Raw genomic sequence first — 26,785 nt, 5'->3', positions numbered from 1 at the left:
AGAGGCTTTGGGGGATGTTTAAACCTCTCCCCGGGAACAAAAGGACGGGAGATTAGCTCGACCCCTGGAAGGGATGGATGTGTGTCCTGCCCCATCCTCCTCCCCCTCCATCCCTGCTTCGGCGGGACCCCCTCGCCCAGGCGGGGGCTGCTGTCTGAGGGTCTGTGTGTGTGTGTGTGGTGTGTGTTCCAGTCTGCAGTGTGAGCAATTGCGCTTGAAAAGACGGAGAAATCCCCCTCCTTTGAAAGTCGCAGCGTTTGGTTCTTTCCAGTAATGCTATAATTGGATGGGATTTTCTCTTAATACACAGGGAAAGTCCTTAAGATGATTTTTCACACACCACCACCGCCGCCGCCGCCGCCCCCTCCTCCTTTCCCTCATCCCACCTTATGCAATAAAAGCTCCCTCCCTCCAAGCCTCTTCGGCTCCTCCGGGGTGGGGGAGCTGCCGGAGGAGGCGGTGGGGGGATGGATTTAATACACTCCGTATAATTGCGGCATCGGCGCGCGGGGATTCGCTGGGAGAGCCGGGAAGAGCATCCGTTCCCCCTCTGGAAGTGGGAGAGAAGCCGCTCGGATCGACTGGAGCTCGGCTCCACGGAGCGATTAGATCTCGGAGCACTTGCCAGAGCTCACATTTGCAATCACTGTCATCCAACCCTAAAGAAAATAATCAGGGCCCGACCCCTGCCAAATTCCCAATGATTTAAATATCCCCGAATGAACTGCATTTCTAGTATAATTTCACTAGAATGAATATATCTCCTCCATCTCGCTCAACCAACATATCCTTTATATTATATGCATATAAAGCCCTGCGTGTGCGTAAATAGGAATATTCCCTACTAAGGGAAAATATATATGCAGCTCTTGAGAATGAAAGCGCATTTTGATTTGAGCTCATGCGAGGTTGCAAGCCTTCCTCCAAGAAAGTCATTAAAAACTGTACCTCTCTTTGTTCCCTGGGAGCCACAGAAATTTTCTGATTCGCAGATAAAAATGAAAAGAAGCTCAAAGAAGTAAATAAAAATCTCATCCAGCTCTCTGTCTCCTCAACAACAACCCAACAAGATAAAAAAAAAAGGAGACAAAAAACAGAAAGGGAAAAAAAAAACAACACAACAACAACAAAAAAACAACACAGGCAGCGAGAAGCTGCGACAGCCCCCCCAAAAAAATCATGTTAAAAGAGAATCGTTGTTGTTATTCCAGGGAGAAAATATCTCCACGCTCATCCAGTGCCTCCATCCCCTCGTTTTCGCCTCTCCAGCCCCCTTTCAAATGAGCCAGGGGAAGGGAAAGCCTGTCAGCTGGGTGACACTTGCTCCCAGATCCAGCAAGCTTTAAACAATATGTTCCAGAGGAGCAGCAAATCCAAGCACGGACCCACGAGCGAGGAGCTACGTCTTTATAATAACATTAATAATGATTTTTTTTCCCTTTTTTTTTTTTTCCCCCCCCTCTTGTTTTCACCCCATCGAAAACCTGCGGATTTTTTTTTTTTTTTTTTTTTTGGACCCGTGGGATCCACCCCGAGTCACCCCCCACCACCGCCACTGAAAAGGGAGGAATTGGTACAATATGTAAAGAGAGAAATTAAAAAGAGATCAATTACTAGTGCCCTGTGGGGTGGATCTGGTGGATGTCGTTTGCAGCAGCGCCTTCGCAATGTCCGGGGCTGGAATTCCTGGAAATTGGGGATGATCTGGATGAGCCTTGTTGAGGTTTGCATGGAAGAAGTTGATTTTTTAGCAGATGTCTTCAGTGGAGCCCTTGGATATTTGGCTGGTTGGACTGCTGGGGAAGGAAGGGAGGGGTGGTGGTTTGTGAATGTCTGGGTGTAAATCCTCTTTTTTTTTTTTTAATGGAAAAAGGAGGAAAAAAACCCAAACAACCCAAAAAGGAACGAACCGAAAGTTTCTAGAAAGTTATTCAAATGCGTCCCGACCGTCACCGTGAGGAAATGGGGATTTGAGAAGAAGACAGAATGGCAAGGAGGAGAAACTGGAGAAAAATAATTGCAAAAAAACCCAAAACCAAACACCCAAAACAACAACAACAAAAAAAACTTTCACACTTTTTTTTTTTTTTTTTTTTTTTTTTTTTTTTTTTTTTTGCATTTTAGTAGCTTCGACCCAGGGAGTGAAATCCGGGCAGGTTGTTATAGCTACCCAAATCCACAGGGGTCCCCCTGTCTATTTAAACCCCCTAAATCTTCCTTCCCCTTTTTAAAACTACATTTTATCCCTTGGCTTGTGGGCCAACGTGCCCCCTAATGAGTATTAAAACACTATCTCCTCGCAATTAGCTCATTCCTGACTTCACGCTCCTGATTGACAGAACAAGCCAAAGCATCAGAATTCTCCCTTTGGCAATAAGTGCTGATTGGGTCCTTTTTAAGAGAGCTACTTCAAACTTTTTTTTTTCTTTTTCTTTTTTTTTTTTTTTTTAATATTTGCCTTCAGTGTCTTGGCTGAGAGAAGAGTTTTTTACCTCTCTGAGTTTTTTTTTTTTTTTTTCCTTGAGAGTAGTAGAGGAAGCGAGAGAGAGGATTTACCTGGTCGGGGTTGAGTTCACTTCATTTGACTTTTTTTTTTTTTTTAAATTATTGTTATTATTATTATTATTATTATTATTATTATATTATTATTAAAATAATCATCCTGCCTCAGAAGAAGAAAGGGTTTTTGGCAACTCTGGTTAAAAAAAAAAAAAAAAAAAGACAACTTTTCATCAATGGCCTCTTTTGGATATTTCCTGTTTCTTTGTGGGTTGAGTCAGGCTCTGTCAAGTTACCCAATCTGGTGGTAAGTTTTATTCTTCTTCTTTTTTTTTTTTTCTCTCATTTTCATTTATTTTTCCCCTCCTCTGTTTTCTCTGCAACCCCTGCGCTTAAGATGACTTGAAATTCTCCTTTCGTTGCCACTCAGCTAAAGAGGTGGGATTGTTCCAGCGCCAGCAAGTTCTTAGAACCTGCATTTCACCTCTTTTATTTATGCATTCACTTTGTTTATTTTGACTGGGTTTACCTGATCTCTCCTTCTCCTACTGTAAAAGAGAGAGAGCGAGAGGGAGCGATCGGAAAGTTATTTTTTTTTTTAAGTGCTTTGATCCTCTCCTGTGAAGAACAAAAGGCGCTGCCTGAATTAAAGAGATAATGATACAAGTTGACATGAGCATTTCAAGGTGATTTCGAGCTAGTCAGGTGGAAGGAAAGGGGTGTGTGGGGGGGAAAGGATGAAAAGTTTTGGGAATTTTCTTCCCCCCCCCCTCCCCTTCGCTTTAAGGAATATTTAGGGGGAAAGGGGGAACAAAAAAAAAAAAAAGGGGGGGGGGATGAGAAGAAAGAGAAAGAGGTGAAGGCTCCACAACCTGGGTGTTGGGAAGGCAGAGCAGGGAGCGGGGACGGCGCTGGGAGAGACGAGCCCGGCGCGGGATCGGCGGGTCCCTCTCGCCCCTTTTCCCGGGGATAACGCACTTTTTTTTTTTGGGGGGGGGGGGGGGGAAGGAGAGGAGGGAGGTCGCAGTTCCTTGGGGGATTCTTTGTTTTGGTGTTTTTTTTTTTTTTGCCTTTTCCGCGCTTTAGCACCCTACGCCTTTAAGAGCCTTTTCTCTCTCACTCCCCCACAAAAAGCAAATGGTGCTGGGCAAGGCGTGTGAGCGCACGATCTGCTCTAATTACCCCGCGGAGGTAATTGGGCTCGGGGAAGCTCCGCCGGGTGGGAGAGGGGCTGCTCCGCCGGCGAACAGCTCGGAAGCGCCCCCCGAACAAACCGAAAAAAAAAAAAAAAATCCTGAGCATCATAATTAATTTATTTTTTTTTTAAGTGCGTTTGTTCCCCGCTCCTCCCTCCCTCCCCCCCCCCCCCCTCGCCCCCCAGCCGGTCGCGGGGTTCGGGAGGGATCCGTGCGGGATCCGTGCGGGATCCGTGCGGGATCCGGCGGGATCCGCCGTCCCCCCCCTCCCTTGCCCGGCGGTGCGGAGGTTGAGGGTGTTGAAGGCAGCAGCCTCTCCAACTATTTCAGGTATGTCTGAAAAAGCAGGGAATTCGTTGGGATGGGGAGAAAAGCAATAAAATGCAAATGTGTTCCTGGGAAGACAGGCGGAGAGAGCACCTGGACGGGGAGTCATTAAAAAGCAATCTTTTATTCCCAGCCACCATCTAACTTATAATTAGAAACTCCGGTTGCATTCCTGATTGGAGAAGGAAGCGCATTCCTCCAATACCAACATAAATATTCCCTTGTCACCCGAGCGAGGGGAGCGAAGGGACCCCCCCCCCCCCTCTCCGGTCCCCTGTCCCCGCTCCCGGAGCTGCGGGAGAAGCGGCTGTCGGGGGGAAAAAGGTTGGGAAGGAGGAGATGGAGAGAGGGGCAGGAGGTCTCCCTTTCCGAGCCGGGGGTATCAGGTGTGTGCAGGGAGGGGGGGGGGCGGCAGCGGCGACGCTTTGGGGTTTTTTGGGGTGTTTTGTTTTTCTTTTCCGTCCGTCCCCGGTGCCAAGGAGCGGTTTTAGACGTTTCTTTCGCAAGGAGAAACCCCCCTTAGGCCATGGAAATGCAAAGGAGGGTTTGATTGGGGTGGGGGAGTCGGGGGAGAGGCCGGGAGCTGTTACATTGGCTGCCTAAATTCCCTCTCACTCCCCCCTCCCACACCACCACCCACCCCTTTCTCGCTTTATTTATCCTCAACCTTTCCCTCTTTATTTATCCCCAAGCAAGATATAAACCCACGGCCACCCCCAAGGCTGGAGCAGCCCTGGAGACGTGGGAATCAGGGCCTGGAGGGGTCCCCTGGGTACATCCATGCACATCCCAACATCGGGAGTAAAGTTCCTTGTCTCCTAGTCCAGGGCAGTCCCAAAACACCTGATTTGATGTCACGCTGCTTTATTTTATTTTAATTTAATTTTCCCCTTGTCTTTCTCCGTTGTTTCTTTTTTGTGTGTGTGGTGTAGTGGTGTTATTTTCTTTTTTGAGGAGAGGACCAGGAATTTTTCAGTCTGTCCATGCAAACAGCAACAATCCATCTCAACATTCTGCCTAAAGCCTCCCCTGTGTCAGCTCGCAGTGATTTGATTGCTTTCGGCAGAAAATCTCTCATTGACCCTCCCCAAACTGTGTCCCCTCCCCAACAATACTTTCTAATTAAAGAGTAAACTCATCCCGAAGCACACGGGGGCTGTGGAGAGTTACACTGGGGAGAAAACCTGTGCCAAAGCAGGGACTGAGAAACTATATTTTCCTGTAGGTTTTGGTTAATTATTCTCCCAAAACGAGGGGAAATATAAAGTGTGCATTTATCAGGGGGAGCAGGGGACGTGTCCCTGTTGCCCTGAGTTCTGTCCACCCTTCCAGCTTCTTACTTGGCTGAGCTGTTGAAATTCCTGTTCCCACCACGGCACCTGTTTAAATCAGGCCAAGCAGCGCTGGCGGATCCAGATGCCTGGAATCTTTGGGAAAAGTTCGGTGGAGCAAAAGGGAGACGATCCCTCAGAGCAGTGATGCTGCCGGGCTCCGTCCACGTCCTTTCAGGGATGAGGGAGGAGGAGGGGGAAGCAGTGGGAGCTTCTTAAAAGCAGAAAATAACAGTATTTACAGAGCGGGATAAAAGAGGCTTTCAAAGCAACGATTTAGAAGTGATAAAGGCAGAGGGACGAGCTCCCTTTGGAAGATGTGCCGAGTTTTTAGGGATGTGCTGACGTGATTTATCGTGCCACAGTAACCCCACGGGACCTTCTCCAGCACAGCAGCAACTGAGCTGCTCAACCTAAAGGAGCTGCTGGGAGCAGCAACAGGCTCTTCCACACCCAGGGGGCCAGATTAAGAGCAAAAATGTGTTGTTTTTTGGCGTTTTTTTTTTCTTTTTTTTCCCTAAGTGTTAGTGCTGTTCATTTTTTGGTTTGTTAAAAAAAAAAAAAAAAAAAAAAAAAGAAGAGAGAGATTGGAATGAATGAAGGAAGACTTAGGAAATTCAGAAGCAGAATTCGTGGGTAAGGGAGGGTTAGATTTAACCTGTTCCCTGTCCTGTGGGAGTCTGGGGTCCATGTGGAGTCACGGTAGCAGCATTAACAAAATTAAAACTTTTCCCCCCTAGTTTGCACTGCCTTGACTGACTCCACATGGAACAGAAAAAAAAAAAAGGCACTTTATGTTATTTATTTTATTGTTTGAACAGTGGTATCTGGCCTGACTTGGTCTGAACACAGTCAGAGTGCAAGAAAAGATTCAGAAGGGTTTGGTTCAGGAGGGAAAAAAAACCAGCAACAAAAATTAACACAAAACTTCCATGCTGGGAATCTCCACTTCCAGTAGCCCAGGGTGCTGGTGCAAGGGGACATGATCCCAGGAGAGGCTCTTTGGGCTGAATTAAAAGTTAGCTGGCATCTGAAATGTCATTTTTCCTGGGTGTGAGGCAGCCTGGGGTTTGCTGGGGATGTGTGTGGTCAATGTGTGCCCGGAGAGGGACTGGAAGAGGATGTCTCATGGGAGGAGATGGGCACTGGCTTGGCATCTGATGTGGTGGCATCACTTTGGGGCAGGAATGTCTGTCCCTTCCTGTGTTCTGTTGGTCGTGGTGGGGCTCCTGTCCCCTCTGCTGCTCCCTGTAACACCCCTGTCACATCCAGAGTGGGGTGGGATGGGATCGCCCCGTAACGAGCTGGAAAAGGAGGTGAGCTGGGAGCACCAGTGTCTGAGTGGACAGAGTGTTCCTGGAGATGCCAGGCTGCTCTCTGGAAAGAGGACATGAAGGATGTGAGGATGTGTGTTGGAAACCTTCCCTGGCTTTGCTCTTGCTTGTTCCCCACCACTGGTCACAGCAGCTCTGTCGGGTTTGCTCGTCCACGTAGGACAAAGCTGGAAAAGCCTGTGATGTTCTGCAGGATCCACTTTACAAGAGGACTGGGGAGGATGATCCAACTGATCTTCCCATCCCTGTTTTTGCAGTTCAGGAGGTGTCAGTGCAAGGGGAGTGAGGCGGGAGGGAGCTTTGCCCACAGGCACACAAGTGGCATTTTTCCAGCCACACTCCGGTGCAGCAGCTGAGCCTGTCCCTGGTTGGTGGCATCGTGCACAGGGGAAGTCCTGGCTCGTGCTCTGGTCCAGGTCTCTCCTGGGATCTGTCCCCCTTGAGGTGGGTGGAACAGCCCCTGATTTACACAGGGAAAAGCCAGGCCAGGTTCTGGATCCCATGAGGAACACGATTCTCCTTCGGTTGCAAATCCTGCAGAACTTAAAGCTGAGCCTTGGCAGGCTCCGCTCTGGAGAAAGCAAAGCTTAGTTTGGCAGAGAGCAGCCTAACATGATGATCCCTCTTTAGCCAGGAGGGAAGCAGAGCCCTGGAAGGTCACCCAGGGGACAGCCTGGGCCGTGTGTGCAGCAACCAAGGCTCCTGAAGTAATCTTTGGAGCTGGGAAACAGGAACTGCATCCCCCCACTTCCCTTCTCCGTTAGCTGGGAGTGAGGATTTTGACATTTCCAAGGTGATGACATTCCGTCCATCCCCTCCCCTCCTGCACTGAAGGGATGTTAAAGTCCATCAGCACACAGTGCAATCCCTCCACATGTGTCTCTCTCCCACCCTCACCCCAAGGCTTGGGAATTGTCTTTTACCTGTGTTACAACAGGACCTGACGTGGCCCTGCTCTTCCAGGCAGTGTATAATCATGGAATATTGGTTCAGCCTGTGCTCAGGTACCAACTCACCCAATGGTTTGGATTTTCAGAGGGCAGGACGGGTGATTTGCCCCCAAACTTCAACAGGGTGGAGAGAACTGGGTCAAGGGGATCTTGCTGTGTGGATGTAAGTGGTAAAAAAACAGCTCTGGCCATTCCATGCATAGGGTGTAGCGTGCAAAGGATAAGGGAAGTTATTTCCCACCTCCCTTTTTCATGGAGAAACAGCTCAATGGTATTTGTGTTGCTCCTGGCACAGTCCAGGCATGGAGGAGCTGTTTGCTGAGATTCAGTGACTGGGCCAAGCTCACACAAGAAGGTTTTTTCCCAGCAGGAACTGAAATTTTTACAAGGTCTTAGCAGGAAGCCCCTGTTTCAAACCTGGGGAAGGTGGGACTCTCCCAAAAGCCCAGTGTGCTGAAGAAAATCCCTCATCTACTCAGATTTCAGACTCTTTTTACTAAATTGTGTTGTCCTGCTACGTATTAATTGATTTGTTTCTTTGAATTTTAAGAGGACTTATTAGATAAGTTACCCTGAAAACCAGCCATGAGATATTCAAAGCTTTGGATGAAGGCATTGCATCAAACTGTCTCCTAACTAAGACAAGGAAAAGTGAATAATTTTGCTCCCCAGCCCTTTTCTGGTAACCCCGGAGGTGAAACATGTCCTGCCCAGGCATTTGAACACCTCTGAGATTTCTCCCTGGAAACTTCTGAGCATTTGGAATCACAGAAAGCTTTGGGTTGAAAGGACCTTTTAAAGGTCGTCTAGACCAACCCCTCTGCAATGAGCAGGGACATCTCCAACCAGAGTAGCTGGAACAGGGGGCTGGGCTTTGCATTGCTTTCTGTTGGCCAAAAAAAAAGGCTTTTTGACCGTTCCCTTTAAAGAATGTGTCTTGATTTTTGCTGTGAGTCCATGGTTTCTTCTAGGAGAGGAAAGTCGAGGACTGCTGACTGTACCAGGGGAAAGCAGGCTGAGTCACTGGTGTCTCCATCCCGAATCTCTGGGATCCCTTTCCTGCTCGCATCCCGCTCCCTGCGGGATGAGGCAGCTCCGCTCCAGCCCTGCGGCGATGCTGCCGCTTTTCCAGGAGGGGGTTGCCACCCTCTGCACCAATTCCTGCCTCTCTCTGGTTGTTATCATGGGTGCAAAGCAGCGGGGGAAGGAGTTCGTTCCGTGTCAGACCCCACGAGGAGCATATATATATTTTTTTTCCCCCTTTGCGCGTTCGGTTGCGCAGGAAAATCCCAGCGGGACAAGCGCGGGTTGATGCGGAACGCTCAGCGTTCCTCGAGTGCGTGACTCAAACAGCCCGGCCGCATTTCAAAGGGCTTTATTTGGGCTTAATGACAGCACTTCACGGGCCTTGCTCAAGTGTGTCGAGGGGGGAATCCTCCGGGCACTGAGTCAGGATGCTCCCTTTGGACAGCTGAGCTGTTCCCGGCATGGTGAGCGCGGTTGGTGTGAGCTCACAGCCTCCTTCTACCAGTCCCACTAAGATCCGTGCTGAAATTCCCTTCTCAGAGCAGGACTGGGCTCAAGATCCTGCTCTGGATGCCAAAGGAGACCCTGTGGGGTGTAGGGGGAAGGAGGAGCACGCAGGAGGTCTGGAGATCGTGGCTGAAAAGGAGGAGAAGGTTCAAAACAGGCACTCGCTGCCTTCTGGTGATGTGGAGCTTGGTGCCTTCTGCCCAGTCAGGTGGTGGCCAGTGCTGGGGTGATGTTACCAGCTAAACCCACTAAAATATAGTGGAAAGGAAGGGCAAAGAGCAGGGGGAGAAGTGTTGGGCAGGGTGTTTTTGCCTTCTTCACACACGGGATGAGGCAGAGCCCCAAGGCTGCAGCAAGAGCATTCCCAGACTGAAAGGTCTCACTAAACACCCCCATCTCTGCTTTGCTGTCACCACTTAGAGCCAAATGAAGGCCCAGAGCCAAGATAAAATTCAGTAGGACTGAAAACTGCAAGGAGAGGAATAGTCAGGGATGCTCACCCTCCCACTGTGTAACCATCAGGGCTTTGTTGGATCAGACCTAAGGTTGGTCTTGCAGAAAACCACCCCTGAAACTGTGCCAGCTGTTTCCATCTATCCCAGGCTGTTTGTGGTGTTTTTCTCCCCTTCTGACCTTTCTTCCCTTCTGTAAAAATGGAAGGATTTTCACCAAGCCCACTTGTCACCTTTGTACAACACGTAAAAATCATCAGTTCGTGGGTTCCCTCCAAATTCTACTGGAACTTGCAAAAAAAACAAGGGAGGGAGAAGAACTGATACATTAACTCCCTTTTTCTGAACTCCTAACATAGGGCACAGCTTTTCAAAGCAGGCTGTGAGCAGGGGCAGAGTTGTTCTGCATCACAAAGGTGTTGTTTGTCTCCCTTCCTGGTTTGTCACCTGCATATTCACAGTCCCCTTCCCACTTGGATGTTGCTGCTGCTCAGGGGGGCTTTGCATTTGAGGAGCCTGAGCCATCAAAGGACTTCAAGGTGCCTTTGGTCTCCTGGTGTCAATAATAGCCAGTTATGCTTTGTATTGGTATGGTGGGAGTTATTGGCAGGGGTGCTGTGGCTCTTTTCCAAGTGGATATCCCTCCACACTCTGTTGGTGTGAAATGCTTTTCTCTTCTGGCATCTTTGAACACTCTCAGGCCTCACCAAGATCACGTTGCAGCACCGTGGGCTGGTTCCCTTCTTCCATCACCGGCCTCACAAGGTATTCCAGGTGTCTGGGATGGTCTGGGATGCTCATTTCTCCCATTCCAAAGGGCTCTGTAGGCTCAAAGGGCGTTGGAGTAGGTTTACCTGGAAGGCTCAGAGGGTATCTCAGGGGTTCCTTGAGCTCAGGTCGTGGTAGACCCTCACATTTCAGGCCTGGCCTCGTGCTCACCCCAGGTTTGGGAACTCTCCTGGTTGCCTTGCATCATTCCCAGCATTCAGTTTAAACACCCCTCCTGGAATGACATCCAGGCCAAAAACGAAGGTGCCCAGGTTCCCTTAAGGAGGCCCCTGCAGAGGTTCTACTGCCAGTTAAGATATTTGGTGGCATCCTGGATGCTCCAGAGGCCTGGCAGGGATTGTCCACAATCCACTGATGACCTGCCCCTTTCTCAGCAGGAGATGGAGGCCCGAAAACCCCAGAACATCTCAGTGGCACTTCATGTCTGTCTGCAGGCAACTGAGCAAAGCCTTGGGGTGGAATCCACTTCATTTATTCTATCTGCAATTTTGGAGCCTCCACCCGAGCCAGGAGCTCTTGGCTCCTTTCTGTGATGGGGAGAAGTGGGAACTTTCTTATGGTGCAGTTCTTTGACTGAACTTGACTGGTTAAATCCTGCAGAACAGTTGAGGAAATCAGCTCAGAAATACCTCCACCACTGTCATCCAGGATTACACCCCACAGGGAATCCTCCTGGAGGGTTTGCTCACTTGCCTGTTTCCTCGCTGTTAAAATCTGTAATTCCCATTGCCTGGCTCCCATTTCACATGGCTCAAATCAGGGGCTTTTTCTCCACTATTTTCCTGTATTTTAATAAGGTGTGCAGTGCCCATTGGTGAACTGGAAGGGGTGCAGCCATTGCAGGAACATTCATTCCATCCAGGCTGGTACTAAAACCCTCCAGACCTCCTCTCCACAACAAATCCACACCAGGTGGTATTTTGTCATGTCTCAGCCCAGCTGCTGAAAGCCTGAGCAGCTTGAGTGTTTTGAAGCTTCCTCTGTAACATATTTAATCCTGCCTCTAATCCAGGACTCTCCAGAGCACAAATCCATTTTCCTCATGCTCCTTATCCTCAAACACATCCAGAGCCTCCCACCATCCTCCAACCACATCCACAAGTCATCACCTCAAGACTGTAATAGAATTTTATCCTTAAAAACTTCTTAAAATGAGATCTGAAGTGGTGTTCTTGTGTCCCTGTCACGAGTTATCTCAGCAGAAGGACACGGCCACTCTGGTTAATGCAAGACTTGTATCTGCATTCCAAGAGCTCCCCTGATTTTGTCTTTCCTCCAGTTCCCTGAAATCCAAACCTTTTCCCTTTTCCTGGCCTGCATCTCTTAATTTCCCTTTCCAGCTTTGTGTTTTCTCTACATCTCTGCTGGAACAGTTTTATGGCCAAAATGATGCACATTCAGGTTTCTGGGAAGAATTCCGTCCACGGGACTCCCGTTGGAATAAATGGAGCACAGTCCATCTCTGCTGTAGCCAGGCCTGTAAAATGAAGCCAAGCAGAGCAGGAGTTCCTTCTACTTCCCAGAGGGTTCACCTTGTCTAATAGAGATATTTCCCAAGGGGTGGGAAGGCAGGAATGAAGCTCCTTGAACGGATGCCAAGCCTTCCATTCAGTCTGTCCCTCTGCCCCCAGAGGAGCAACAATAGAGCCTGTTGCTCGACAGTGTCTGTGTGGCATGACAGAGAACAACTCCAAATCCTTTGCAGGCTGGGGGACACACACTTAAGGGAGAATTCCCAGGTTTTTAATGAGCCTGCAGGAGCTGGGAGGAAAGGGACCGGTCTGGGCAGGTAGGACTCCATCCAAATCCCAGGGAAGATTGGGGAAATGCTACTGGGCATCAGATGAGATTTGTAGAATTTGCCTTCAGACTTCCTTCAGAGGCACAAAACCCTGGATAAAGGTGTTTTTAGGAGATCCATGTTTGATTTCTATCCCTCCTGGAGGGAGAAGGTTCTTGAAGCTTTAGCATTCTCCAGCCAAATGTCCTTTTAGAATGAGTGGAGAGAAATAAGATGCAACTCATCTGTGTCAGACATTTACTTTTGGATGGGATGAATCTCATCCCAGCTGTACCAGTTTTCTAACCATTCCCTGCAAGAGGATCCTGGATGACCAGGACAGGCAAAGAGATCTCCTTTTAGGCAGATGAATTTTTGCTTTGAATTTTCCTGAAGGCTTAGACCTTTGGAGTGCTGAAAGAGGATTTTTCCATTGGAAGGACCCTTCAAGGGGTGTCTTTAATGACCAATTCTGTTTAAAAATTCTCCACTTGAAGCTCTGCTGTGTCATTCCACACATGTGAGGAAGAGCTGAGCAAAAATCCCAGATCTCAGAAAGGTGTTTAAAGGGAATTTTCTTTAAGTATCAATTTCTTTCACATTCTTCCGTGGGAAGAACCATCCAGGTGGATTTGACAGGAAATGAATAATCCAAAGCAGCAGAGCTGGGGACCACACTGATCCTGTGTGTCACAGAAGTGCTGCCTCTCCTTCTGGTTTCCCTCACAGTGGTGGGAAAGAGCATCCTGCAGGCTCTGAGGGGAGACCTTTCTGTGGATGCCAGGATCACAGAATCCTGGAATGCTTTGGGTTGGAAGGGACCTGAAAGATCATCTCTTTTCACCCCCTGCCACGGGCAGGGACACCTTCCACTAGCCCAGGCTGCTCAGAGCCCCATCCAACCTCTTGAAGTGCATATTGATATGGTCTATTATTCTCTACCATGAAGGATTCAGGGATTGGGAATCTCATCCCATCCCAGCCCTTGAACAAAGTGTGCTGATTTTTTTCAAGGCCTGGATATGTTTCTATTTAGAAATAGTATAAATATATAGAGTTAAAAACTGGCAGCCTGATCTCCAGGCCCTGAGAGCTGTTCTGCTGCAGCATTAGCAGGGATGTGGTTGGGTCATGATGTGGAAAGATTTGCTTGTGGAAGTGCAAGTGGAGAAGGAACAGGAGGGAAGTGTAAGCCTACTTAGACACATAATTCGTGCTTTTTGCCTCGGATTTATTGATGGTACTGCTGCAACCTGATCAATTAAGTGATTTTCTTGAGCTGCCCCTTGTCAGTGGATTGCAGTGGCTGCTCCATGAATACCCTCAGCTCATTCTGAATTTCCTCATTCTGAGGAAAAGTGGATTAGCTCTGTTGCTTTTCTCTTTTTTTTTTTTTTTGAAGTGCTTATTTCTTCTCACGTGCCACAGAGAGAACAGAAGTCAAGAAGCACAGATTTAGCTGTCCAACAATTAGACACCTTGGGTTAGTCGAGATGCACCCCACTGCTGGGTTTGCAAAAATAGGTGCAACAGCTTCTAGCACCACTAAATCATTTGATCCAGAAATTATCTCATCCATCCTCGCGTGCCCCAGGCTGGATTAAATAAACCTAAATCAGAATTGGGAAGAATAATGGATATAAGAGGTAGTTAACACTGAGTCATTGCTAACAGGAATATCGTGTGGATAAGGAAGGAGCTTACTGGATCACAGCCTTTCCTAACAGGACAGGTCATGGGTATTAGTGGATTGATTGCAAAACCTCAGAGTCACAACAGAGAATAAGGGCACAGTGGGAACTGGTTCTTGCCTGAGTATAAGGCCCAGACAGATGGGGCAAACGACTGAGTTGAAAGAGAATAGATAAGGCACATTAGCAGAAGATTGGGAATCAGACAGGGAAATGCTAATTCAGTGGCCACTGAAATCCTTGGTGCAACTTGCCCACGGGCACATGGGAAGTCTGTGATCCAAAGGAGCAGGAGTCCATCTGTCCTGCTGATGAAACGTCTCCTGGTGAATGAAGGCTGGAACTCAGCCCTAACACAGGGCAGTGTGTTCTCAGCAGCTTTCTATCAGCTCCACTGAAATGGCAGTTTAACTGCCATGTGGACCAGAAGATTCTCCAAATTCTAGCAGAGAAACTAAATTCAGGATTTATGTAGTCTGGGACATATTTACAGCCACAGGTACCGTGCTGGTGCCTGCCAGCAACAGTGATGCTCCTGCTGCCTCTCAGAATAAATTGAGGAATTTGGTCCTGCACACGGGCCAGAAATAGGGCAGAATTGTTTGGAGCCCAGTTTTGGCAATCTCTAGTACCAGCAGGGCGGGGTGATATGCAAAACCTTGGTTATCTAATGAATTGCAGACTTTGTGATAAACCAGGGAAAAGAACTCAGGGGTTAAAGCACATCCCAGGGACATGGGACCTCTGGTCATATTCCTTGACAAGCCTAAAAAAGCTTGGTGACCTGGACAGATGAGAATCAGAAAGCTGTGAAACAAGAGAGTTTCCTGCAGTCTCTGTCAGAGGCAGGTGCCCACATCCCATTTCAAAGGACAATTTGGGGTCACTGTGCTGAGCCCGAGGTACAGGAGGAAAAGCTGGGCTGGAGTTACCTTTGACTCACCGTTTATTAAAAAAAAACAACCATGCTGGGGTGAGGCAAACAGCCAGGGCAGCTGGACACACATGAGTCAGTGTGACAGAGAGCAGGAGGGGAGGGTTTAGGTTTGTCCTCCGCTGTAGAGACGACGCGCACGGCGCTGACGCACCACGGCTGAGCAGGGCTCATCACACTCCATCTCAGGGCTGGACATCCCATCTGAGGGAGTCATCTCAGCTCCCTTGCCAGCCCATGAATGGAGGCTGACACTTCCTGGTGTGACTCAGCACTCCTATCACTGGTGTCCATCTCTGGAGGCACTGACTCCCCGCAGCAGCCCATCTCCCTGTGCTGGTGGTCAGGAGAGCCAAGGTGACTGGTTGGGTGCCTGGGTGAGCAAGGTTGGGTCAGATGCTCCAATTCCATCACACCCAAATCCTTGTGCTCATCCTGCCCTCAGCTGCAGGACCCCATGTATTGTATTTCTGCAGATGTCTGATGGGTTTGGTTTGTGTGATGTCAGCCTGCAACGCAAAGGCTCGTTCAAGAGAAGGGCTCCTGCAGCAGCACCATTTGGCAAAGAATTCCTCAAGTGGACTGATTTTTGTAACCACTGGTGAGCTGCCAAGTGGAGGCACCGTGGCAGAGACCACCCTCAAAGCCAAGCATGGTTCTGAAATCACTGCAGAGAACTCAACAACTTATACTGTCTCCTGAGCTTCGGATTTGTAGGTTCTGCTGACCTTGCTGATAAGATCTGTGCAAATTTATTCATACACTTGTGCTGTCTAGTCCTCGAATTCCCAGACTGTTTCTGTTACTGTGAATGAGGAAGAGTTTGGTTTATCTTAAATTTCTGTGATCTTAAAGGCGTCAGAAAAGATACCTGGGGCTTTCCTTGATGCCAGAAGGATGCAGTGGCATCAATACGGTGGAAGAGTGAGGGAGGTGATGTGAACTCTAAACTGACTAAATATCAGGTCTTAGGTTTTGCCATTAAAACTATCTGGGTGGTAAGTTAGGCATGAACTTAGCCTTAGGTGCTGCTGTGCTAAGTTAGACTTGATTATTAATCTTAGGAAAGAATAGATGGAGAGACCTCAGGTGTGATTTGTGTAATTTTTAGTCGTGTTGGTCCCTTTTTCTGTGAAACTCTGTCCCTTCCAAAGTGTTCTTATGAAGATTGTAGCTGTAAGGGGAGAGTCTGTGTAAAAGAATGATGTCCTTCAGGTCGTGGTCTTCATGGTCCTGGAGGGGTTGGCGGGCTGGGGGCGAAGAGGGACTTCATGGAAGGGCTCTCAGATCCACTTCTCCTCTATTCCATCTCTTAGAACTAGTTTCTACGTGATCCCAGACTTAAGCAATCCTGCTGCCTGTTCATCCCTGCAATGACATTTGAACCTCTCGGCCCAAGGAGCTTCACTTGGCAGAGGTTTTCAAAAGCGTTGGATGTCCACAAGTCATCAGATACCCACAAGTCTCACAAAAAGGGGCATTTAACTAGAGGAGAGATGTGATGTGAGCCCTCCCAGGGGCTGCAGTGTGTGTGCAGATGTGTGTGTGTGCACGTGAGTAAGAATTCCTGGGTGTGCAATATTCCCGGGACATCCCGAATCCAGACAGAAGGACAGAGGAGTCAGTGCTCAGTGGTTTCAGCACCCACAGAATAACTCCTTGCTCTGGTTTTGTTTTCATCTACTCATCTTCTGTTTCATAGAATCACAGAATGGTTTGGGTTGAAAGGGACCTCAAAACTCATCTGGTTCCAATCCCCCCATCATACCCACTGCATCAGGTTCTCAGGACCTCATCCAACCTGGCCTTGGGCACTTCCAGGGATGGGACATCCACAACCTGATCCAGTGTCTCATCACCCCTCCAAGAAAAGAATTTCTTCCCAATATCTAATTTAAATCTCCTCATTTAGTTAAAACTCTTCCCCTTTAAGTACTGTAAAAAGTTCCCTCTCCCTCATTTTTGTAAGCCCTTTTTAAGTACTGGGTTGGTGTCAGCAGCTCCCAGTGGCATCTAGAAAAGTCCACTTAGGAACTACTTTGAGGATTCTTTGGAGAGTAGAAGTGTGGACCATGAAGGAAGGTAGTTAAATATATATATAATACATATGTCTTTATGTATATGCATAAGTAGGTAGAGGCACATATCCCTCTTAGCTTTAGCTTCTGCTCCAAAGACAGGTGGAACTCAAAGGAAAACTTCTTTTGACTGTAACAGACTTTGGGACAATCTTTTTAGACACTGAGCTCCTTTAGGATCCTACAAGTTGCTTCACACTTTGATTCTGGGCCAGGAAAGTGCTGCTTTGGAGTGATTTCTTCGTCTCGTGTCTTAAGACTCCGAGTTCCTTTAGGTCTTGATCCTACTGGTTGCTTCATGCTTTGACTCTGGGCCAGGAAAATGCTGTGTTTGCTTTGTGTTTATCCTCAAATATCTGGGCAGTTCTGTCATTTTCTCTGCTCAGGTACCGCTGGGTCACACAGGTTGAGATCCAGCCTGAGAGCAGGGAGTCTTTCCTGTGCTGGGCTGATACACAGCACATTATTATACATGTATTATATCAGGGACATCCAGCAATAATGTATGGAAATTGCTGCCATATCTCAGTCCCATCTCCCATCCCATTGCAGGAGAGAGAAGGAGCCCAGTTAAGGCTTGTACACATCTGACAACGTGCAGCAAAACTTGGCTTGGGGCTGGATGGGGTTTTGGGGCATGCAAAGGCAGAACTGCAGAACTTCTGTGTGTCCTACTGGGCTTCAGCACTTGCAAAAAACCCATCCCTGTGCTCCCTTATCTGATCTGCACCCAGGTCTCGGGGGTGATGGGTGTTGAGAGCTCCTGCTCTGAGCTCCAGAGGTTCCTGGCTCAATCCCCAGCGCTGGCCAAGCCTCAATCAATGTGACTAATTGATTAAGGCAGTTCTGTGCAACAGCATATTCCACTGGCAAAGGGGTGTGCTGCTGAGATTTTGGGAAACCTGGGTTCGAAACCCTGCTCCCAAACCAAGCAAGGAATTTCTGCAGCTCGTTTTTCCCATGCCAGGGGTAGGTGCCCACAACCACCAAGCTGCTGACTGGGAGTTTAAAGGGGACATTTCGTCCTCCGACTCCGCTTCGGGAATGGCACCCCGGGGATGGGCACATGAACAAACCACCACGAGCTAAGTTTAGGGTGTGAACTAACGAGATGCCAGTTTTTCTGTGGTAACTGCCCGTGTGAATCCTCTTTCCCTGCAACAAACACGAGCTGGTTCATATTTACCGGGGGGGGGGGTGGAGAAAACGTTCACGTGGGTGTTCACACGGCTCACACCCCGGCTTTGACTCCCAGTAGCTTGGGCCTGTGCCTCTAACCTCAGTGCCCTTGAGAAACCGACCTGAAAAAGCAAAAACCAAACTCTTTTTACCAAAAAAACCCCACGATTTTGCCATTTCTCTGCTTTCCAGTTACAGCTGTTTCAGGGTGGGTTTGGTTTTGCAGAAAGGACGTGCTGAGGTTGACTCCACTGCACTGTTTTTGGCAGAGAACTTGAGGTCCTTGGGATCCTGGTGTCCACCTTCAGCCAACACGGGCAGTTGCTCTACTGCCTCCACAGTCAGAGACCTTCTGGGCACTGACATTAAATTCCTGTTTCTCACAGCCAGCTCCTGAGCCCTGAAGAGGTTTTAAACATGTGGAGATGATGAAGTTACACATAAACCACTATTTAGCCATTGGAAAAAAAAGAGTGGTGTGGTTGTGGGATGGGCAGTGCTTGCAGGTTGCCTGGAGGTCACTGAGTACTCAGCATTTTTCCTTGTGCTTCCCACAGACCTGGGAAATGGCCACAGAGGAAGGCAGCAGTTCTGAAGGAAAGACCTTGATTTCATTTCTTGGAGTGCTGGTCTGGGAGCCTCCCAGGGCTACAGAGATAGAAACCATTCCTAGGAAAAGGCTGAGCACAACCGGGCACGAGCCCAAGGACAGAACAAGGGAAAATGCCCTTAAAATTTACCAGGAACCAATCTGAATTTTCCAGTCAAAAAAAACCACCCAAAAAAACACCCCAACAACCCACTTGCTTATGGGCTGGGACTTTGTCTCATGATGATGCCAAAGACTGGCTGACTCAAGTTATCTTGAGGCATCTCCTCTCGAGTTAGATGGGGAAGATTCAGCTCATCCTTGAGGAACTGTCCTGCCAACTCAGGACAACTCCGTTTGGAAAACAGGGTTTTCTCAGGAAGTTTGAGCACACCTGCTGCTTCCAAGCATGGAAGGAGTTGCATCTGTGCTCTGTGGGCGACAGAACCTTCCCAAAACCGACCTCTGGATGGAATCCTCGCAATTTTAGCCGCGTAACGCTCAACTATCTGAGCTAATCATCTTCCCTCCCTCTAGAAAGTTGGGCACCTTCTGAGGGAGATTCATCCTTCCTGAGATAGGAATCTTTCTAGTGGATGTGATGAATCACTGTCTGGAGTTGTGTATCTCTCTCCAGCCACTCCAGAAACAGCCTAAACAGCTCCCTTTTGGGCAGAGTTGGAGGCAGGACTGAGTTCCTGAACACCCACAAATATCAATTCTCTGATGCCACTCAGTGTCTGGAAGGTTTTTATCCCTATTTTAAAAGAGGCTGATGAGAAGCCTTAAGTGTCTGTCATTCCTTGACCTTCCTTGGTGATCTTGCCTGGAGATAAGAGGTAAAAGACCCAAATCCTCTCTGGTGCAGCCAACAAAACTCTTCCCATTTTAAACACAACATTTTTCAGTGGAATTTTTCCCAGGCAATATTTACAGAAATATGAGAATATTCAGGGTTGTCGTAGTTAATGACAACAAGTATTTTGGGGCTTTTATTTCTGGGCTTAAGGTGACATTTGGCTATTGAAGGCCAGAATAAGATTTTTGCAAGGAAATGATGTTCCACAGATATCCTGTGCAGGGCATTTGTGTTTTTTTGGAGCAGCTGGTTCTGCCCAATAAGAAATGGTTACTGGTCTCAGGGCTGCTGACTCCCAGTTTCCTTTAGGACTGGAGTGTTGTTACCAGCCTGGTGTGCACGGTGTGAACCCATTTACGGCTGTGATGGGAACAACCAAGGCCTTGTAGGGAAAATAGAAGTAATTTTTCATCACTGCACCTTTCAGGGGGCAGCTCATGGTTTGTGACTGGTGAACTTTGACAAGTTTTTTTTGAGAAATACTGAATTGCCAACAGTGTTTGCTAATTACAGAATCACAGAAATAACAGGGCCATAGAATGGGTTTAGTTGGAAGGGACTTTAAAGCTCATCTTGTTCCACCCCCTGCCATGGGCAGGGACACCTCCACTAGCCCAGGTTGCTCCAAGCCCTGTCCAACTGGCCTTGGACACTTCCAGGGATGGGGCAGCCACAGCTTCTCTGGGTAACCTGTGCCAGGGCCTCCCCACCCTCCCAGCCAAGAATTTCTTCCTAATATCTCATCTAAACTCTCTTCCTTTAGCTTAAAACCATTCTGAAAGGTGATTTAAAAACCTCTCCAGTTTACAGCTTCCATGTTGACTCCTTTTTTTAGGGACAACTCCCCCAGAAGGCTCTTCATCCCACCTACCCCACACATCTACCTTAGGACAGAGCAACTTGCTCTTCAGTGGCCTTGATTGTTCTTCTGTGAGGTCAGACAGGGCCAAGTGATATCATTACCTGGATTCCTAACTTTTAGGTGTTAAAGAGGGATTAGATGAACTCCACTGAGCGCTGGCTTCTGCCATGAGCACCTGTGAAATTCCAGGCTGGTGATGAATTTGGAAAATTCCAAACCTGGTGAGGGTTGTTTTTGGTTTCTTTTTGGGGTTTTTTTGCAAATCTGTTGAAGCCCTGCAGCCTTGGGAGCCCCTTCAAAGTGACAAATGTCACACCAAGGGTACTGCAGAGCAGGGATGAGCCAAGAGGTCACTGAGGAAGCTGAGGAAGCTGCTTGCACAGTTCTGTGCTTGAGAAGTTTACCAGTGCCTACACGTCATCCCAAAAATCTAACTGGGTTAATTCTGTAGCAACCCTGACTCCAGGGGAGTTTCTAACCAAGCTCTGGAAGCTTCTTTCTGGCTTTGCTTCGCTTCAAACCTCCCCAGTGAGAAAGTCTCTGTCTCCAGACTGATTTCATAAGCACCTCGGTGTTTCATTAGGCTTTTGTGGAACCTGGAAACAGGGAGATTCCCTCAGAAACATCCTGAGGTGTCATCACAACTCGTGTGGCTTTGCAGGGAGTGAGTCTGGTCTCCCTGACCTACAAAGGCCCGTGGCAATTTGGTTTTTGTGATGATTACCCCATTCTTACCCTTATGGCAAAAATCACAACGATTGAATTTCTGAGTAAATGCAAAGTTTTAGCTTTGCAAGATTTAAACAGAATTGGGAAAGGCTGAAAGAGCTGGGGCTGTTCAGCCTTGAGAAGGGATGATTGAGAGGGGACTTCATCCATGTCTACAAGTATCTGAAGGGAGGGAGGGGCAGAGGATGGACCAGGCTCTGCTCAGGGGGGGCCCAGCAATGGCACAGCAGGAACGGGCAGGAACTGATGCCCAGGAAGTTCCACCTGGACATGAGGAAGGACTTCTTTGCTGGGCAGTGACCAAGCACTGGGAGATTGCCAGAGAGGGTGTGGAGTCTCCTGACTGGAGATATTCCAGAACCCTCTGGACACAATCCTGTGCCGTGTGCTGTGGGGTGGCCCTGCTTGATGACCCACTACAGTCCCTTCCAACCTGACCCATTCTGTGGTTGTGATGCTGTGAACTGACCCATTTTTCTCTGATTGAAACATCCACCTCCTCTCCTGTAACTCCACAATGCCTGAACACCTTCTCCTCTCCTTTCTTGCTCTTTGCATCCTGTTCCCCCCCTGGATTTAAGAAACTCCTTCATTAGTGCAGTACATTCCACAAATATGACTTATTTAGGGAGGTCCTGCTCCATGTTTCCAGGGCTTTCTTATAAATACTGAGACCTTGCTCCCAGAATTGACTGGGGTCCCCTGCAATCCTGGATAGATAAGGTTTAATTGCCAAATATTCTGTGTATGGTGGACTCAGTAAAGGCAGACTTAGCCCTGCTGGACATTTTTCTATGCAGACATTTATGTGTTTATGTCTCAGCCTGTGAGCTGAGTCCCACCCTGGGACATTTCAGTGCTAGTGATTGAGAGTCTGTCCCATTTGAAAGTGGGTGTGGGGTTGAGGCTCTGGGGGGTCACTTTTTTAGGGTGATGATGAGGATTTCACCATATTTTTCCCTCCTCACCTGAACAATCCATCCTTTCTTGTGGTGGACTGGCCAGTGGGGTTCAACATCACTGCAATTCAGGTCTCCTTCTGAGCTGAATTTGGCTGGTTTCAGTGAACCATTGGAAAAAAAACCCCTCATATCCACCAAGTATGTGGTTGGGAGTTTGTCATTCCAAGAGGACTTGGAGTAAATAAATTCAAGGGTGTCCTATGGAGCCCATGGACCGCTGGAGGTCTGGGAAACAACTGTTTCTGTGTTCTGTCCCAGGCTGGTGAGCTGAGCAGGTCCCTCCTTATGGCCAGGACGCTGCTGATCATGTCTATCTTCTACCAGGGCAGCAGGAAACACAGATTGGATGGGGGAAAAGAAAAATCTCAGTGTCTCTCTTGAAAGTTGTCTCTTCTAACACGTGTTTGTGACTTAGACCTACCTGGACTATCGTGGTACCAAGGATTAAGGACCTTGGGTGACCTTTATTTGTTTCCTCCCCGAAACAAGAGGGACTATTAACTTCTCTAAAAATTAATTGGCTTGTGATAAACAGATGCATTTATTGTTTTTATTAGGCACAGCTCTGTTACAAGGGATGCTCTAGAACCGGATTTGTTGCTCTTAAAGGCGAGAAGCTCTTGATATTTTAAGATGGAAAAAAGCTTAAGGGATTTAGGAGCTTTTTTTCACTGTTATCACTCTCAGATTCTTGCAGAATGGAGGGGTTTGGAGCAGTCCACACCGACGTCCACCGTGCCCTGGCACCTCCCAGCACGGAGGGCTCTGGCTGCAACTTTTAGTCCATTTTGCACCGCCCGAGGCTTGGGGAGAAATTAGAATGCAGGTCTAAGGGTTTGCCCGTGCGTGGAAGTTATAGCAAATTAAACTCCTGATCGAGTTTCTGCGGTGTAGCAAGTTACCACACATCAGCTGACCCCTGGGAGCCGCCTGTGTTGCCTGCAGCAACTGAGCTAATTAGGCTCTGCTTACCCACAATAAAAAAGGGTTAATTTAAATCACATTCGCCAGCGTTTGCTGTAGGCTAGGAATTCACATGTGTAGGATTGCTGTGGGTCAGCTACCAGGGGAGTCATTTGAGCTCCACTTGCTTGACCGAGGTTTTGAGCCCCGAGCGGAGCCGTGGGTTTGTTGCATGGGGGTGTCTGAGCTGTGGTTCCTCCAGGACAGGCTCTGAGACATCCACCCTCAGAGACACCTTCTTCTGTTTCCTTGATAAAGAGGAGAAGTGGATGGTCACGGTGAGACAGGTTTCTCACCCAGAAGATGTCAAAAAAAAAAAAATGAAGCCGCATTAAAGTGTGCCCTGAAATGGTGGATTTCTCTACATTGCTGGAAAGGAGATCTGGGTGACTTACTCAGGTAGAGCGTGACATTGCAGATGCCATAGAATCATAGAATCAGAGAATCAGCCAGTTTGGAAAGGAGTTCAGAGATCATCAAGTCCAACCCTTGATCCAACCCCGCTGTGCTTCCCAGCCCATGGCACTGATGCCACATCCAGTCTCACCTTAAACACCTCTAGGGAAGAGAATCCACCACCTCCCTGGGCAACCCATTCCAATGGCTGAGCACTCCCTTTGTAAAGAACTGCTTCCCAATATTCAACCTAAACCTCCCCTGGCACAGCTGAAGCCGAGCCCTCTTGTCCTACTGCTGGTTCCTGGGAGCAGAGCCCGACCCCCTCCGGCTCCCCCCTACTGTCAGGGAGTTGCAGAGAGTGAGGTCTCCCTGAGCCTCCTCTTCTCCAGGCTGAGCCCCCCGCTCCCTCAACCTCTCCTCATGGCAATTGTGCTCCAGTCCCTTCCCCAGCCTCGTTGCTCTTCCCTGGACCTGCTCCAGCCCCTCAATGTCCTTCCTGAGCTGAGGGCCCAGAACTGGACACAGCACTCCAGGGGGGCCTCACCAGCGCTGAGTCCAGGGGCAGAATCCCTGCCCTGCTCCTGCTGCCACACTGTTCCTGAGCCAGGTCAGGATCCATTGGCCCTCTTGGCCACCTGGGCACACTCTGGCTCATGTTCAGCTTCCTGTCAGCCATCAGCTGAACAAGTGGATCCCAATTTCCAGTGCACATCAAGGGATCTATCTGGTGCTCTTTGGAGCCTTCACTTGCTCCTCCAAAAGAACTCAGGTCTCCCAAAGGTCCTGTGTTGTCCCTGTCAGTCCCATAGCACAGCTTAGGAACTGTGGCCTGAATGTGGGACAACTTGCTCCCTTCCAAAGAAGCAGGAGTTACTCTTGGGACATTCCACTGCACATAAATGCAGGTGCTGTTGATCTGTATTTTGGGGTTTGGGAGGAATAGGTAGGAATGCACTTGCAGTCCTGGTTGCTCTGCCATGGTGTCCCATGGAGGTAAATCATTAGTGATTTCCATACATTTTATAGGTGCTCACGATGACTCAGAGAGCTGGAGATTCTCTGCCTCATGCAATTCCTGCCTTCTGTGAGCCAAAATCACAGAACTGGTCGCATTCCAAGGTAGCTGAGAGCACAGGAGATAAAGGAGAGACTGAGAGTTGTAGAAATAATGACCCGAACATTTATTTTTTTTTTAAATCAGTACATTTCACTAGCCTGTACAATGCCCCAAGTTCCCTTCCCTTCCCAAACATTCCTTCCCTTCCCAAACATTCCTTTCCTTTCCTTTCCTTTCCTTTCCTTTCCTTTCCTTCCTTTCCTTTCCTTTCCCTTTCCTTTCCTTTCCTTTCCTTTCCTTTCCTTTTCCTTCCTTTCCTTTCCTTTCCTTTCCTTTCCTTTTCCTTTCCTTCCTTTCCTTTCCTTTCCCTCCCTTCCCTTTCCCTTTCCCTTTCCCTTTCCCTTCCCTTTCCCTTTCCCTTTTCCCTTTCCCTTTCCCTTTCCTTCCCTTTCCCTTTCCCTTTCTTCCCTTGCCCACTCTTCCCTTTCCCTTTCCCTTTCCCTTTCCCTTTCCCTTTCCCTTTCCCTTTCCCTTTCCCTTTCCCTTTCCCTTTCCCTTTCCCTTTCCCTTTCCCTTCCTTCCCTTCCTTCCCTTCCCTTCCTTCCCTTTCTTTTCTTTCTTTTCTTTTCTTTTCTTTCTTCTTTCTTTTCTTTTCTTTTCTTTTCTTTCTCTTTTCTTTTCTTTTCTTTTCTTTTCTTTCTTTTCTTTCTTTTCTTTCCTCTTCCTTTTCTTTTCTTTTCTTCTTTTCCTTTTCTTTTCCTTCCTTTCTTTTCTTCCTTCCTTTCCTTTTCTTTCCTTTCCTTCCCTTTCTCTTCCTTTCCTTTTTTTTTTTAGTTTTAACATTTCATTCAAAATAAAAAACACTTGCTTTTGTCCAGTTTTCCCTTCTCTTCCCTTACCTTCCCAAACCTTCCCTTCCCACAATATCAATGCCTGGTGAATGATCCAAGTCTCGCTACGTTCAGTGGAAGTTTAAGGTTCACTGCAGTTCTGCAGGAGTGGGTTGTGCCATTTGGGATGTTTTATGTCACCTGAGGAATCCACATGCTTTAGGGAGGCAGGCTGGAGCCAGGTGGGCACTGTAGAGCACCTCAAATGGTACTCAACATGCTCCAGCAATGGAATTCCATCCCAAATTCACCGTGTGATAAACTAGGGGAAAAAAAAATAAAACATCCCAATAATTTCAAGCAGGCACACACAATTTCTCCCAAAAGGCAGCTGTTAGGGTTGCTTTGGAATGTCTGTTCCTGACTGAAAGTGGTGTTATGTAAAGCAATGGGAGTTATGTGCAGCAGGGAACATTTATCCTGGCCGTGGGAATGGTGGTGGAGAACTCTGCTGGCCTGGCCAAGGAGCTGTTGGCTATCACAAGGAGTCACTGGTCATGGAGACAGTGGGATGAAACATGAAAAAAAGAGTTAACCGTCCTCCTGTGTTTTGCCTCAGCTGATCTGGATCAGGCTGAGCCTCTGTTCAGGGAAGTGGAAGCTCCTTTGATGTGTGGAGGTGAAGGAAGACCACAGCTTCCAGAAACTGGAAGTCTAGCACCAGTCACCAATTTTAAATTGGCTTGAAGTACTTCTCCCTCATCAAGTGGTGCTGATTTAGATCTGTGTCTGATAACTGTTGAGGAAGAAAACTGAGCTGTTTGTCTTACCTAGAAGGATAAGTTGTGGCGTTGCACGGGATAATCTTCAATTTACCGCCGCGGCAGCTGCGCTAAACACGGGCGGGTTATCAAAGCTTTTGGGATGGAATAAACACCCCAGCTTCAGATGACTGATCAAAATAAGAGTTGCTGGGGCTTGACACCAGCCACCAGCAGCACTGCAACACCTGTGCATGACTCCAACTTCTTCTAATGTCAGGGGGAAAGGAAGAGGCTCGGGAGCCTCCGTGTCTTGGTGTGGGCTCGGAGCGCGCGCACGGCGGTCGCGGCGGCTCCCCTGGCAGGCAGGAATTGCGAACGACTTGCTCTCATTCACCGTGTGCCAACACCTTGCTTCTCAGTCACCCTGGAGAGTAAACAGAGGGAAGGCAGAGCCCCTACCTCCACATTTACCGGAGCGTTGCCATGCCAACGTGCACAACCACACGGAGCTCCACGTGAGCGAGCGGGTGGGCCCTGCACGGGCACGCAGCCCTCAGCCCTCAGCCTGGCTGAGAAATGTGAGGTGACGGCGGAGCAGAACACCCGGGATCCAGTGCACTGAGCCTGGAATTGAGCTGATATGATGATATCAATGGGTGCACCTGGACTGCTGGTGTTCCATCCCCTGCCCCGTGCCA

At 48.4% G+C, this 26,785-nt stretch overlaps 1 protein-coding gene across 1 annotated transcript in view; it reads left to right on the top strand.

Annotated features, from left to right (window-relative positions):
• The first annotated feature begins 2,735 nt into the window (after window positions 1–2,735).
• Window positions 2,736–26,785, top strand: part of WNT3A (Wnt family member 3A) — an 88,236-nt gene continuing 64,186 nt past the window's right edge. Inside the window, 1 exon segment of the mRNA XM_032713353.1 lies at window positions 2,736–2,806. Coding sequence (XP_032569244.1) covers window positions 2,736–2,806 — 71 coding nt within the window.

The sequence above is a fragment of the Chiroxiphia lanceolata genome, chromosome 1 (genome assembly GCF_009829145.1).
Source record: "Chiroxiphia lanceolata isolate bChiLan1 chromosome 1, bChiLan1.pri, whole genome shotgun sequence".
Classification (NCBI taxonomy): domain Eukaryota; kingdom Metazoa; phylum Chordata; class Aves; order Passeriformes; family Pipridae; genus Chiroxiphia; species Chiroxiphia lanceolata.
This window is presented reverse-complemented; position numbering and strand designations above follow the sequence as displayed.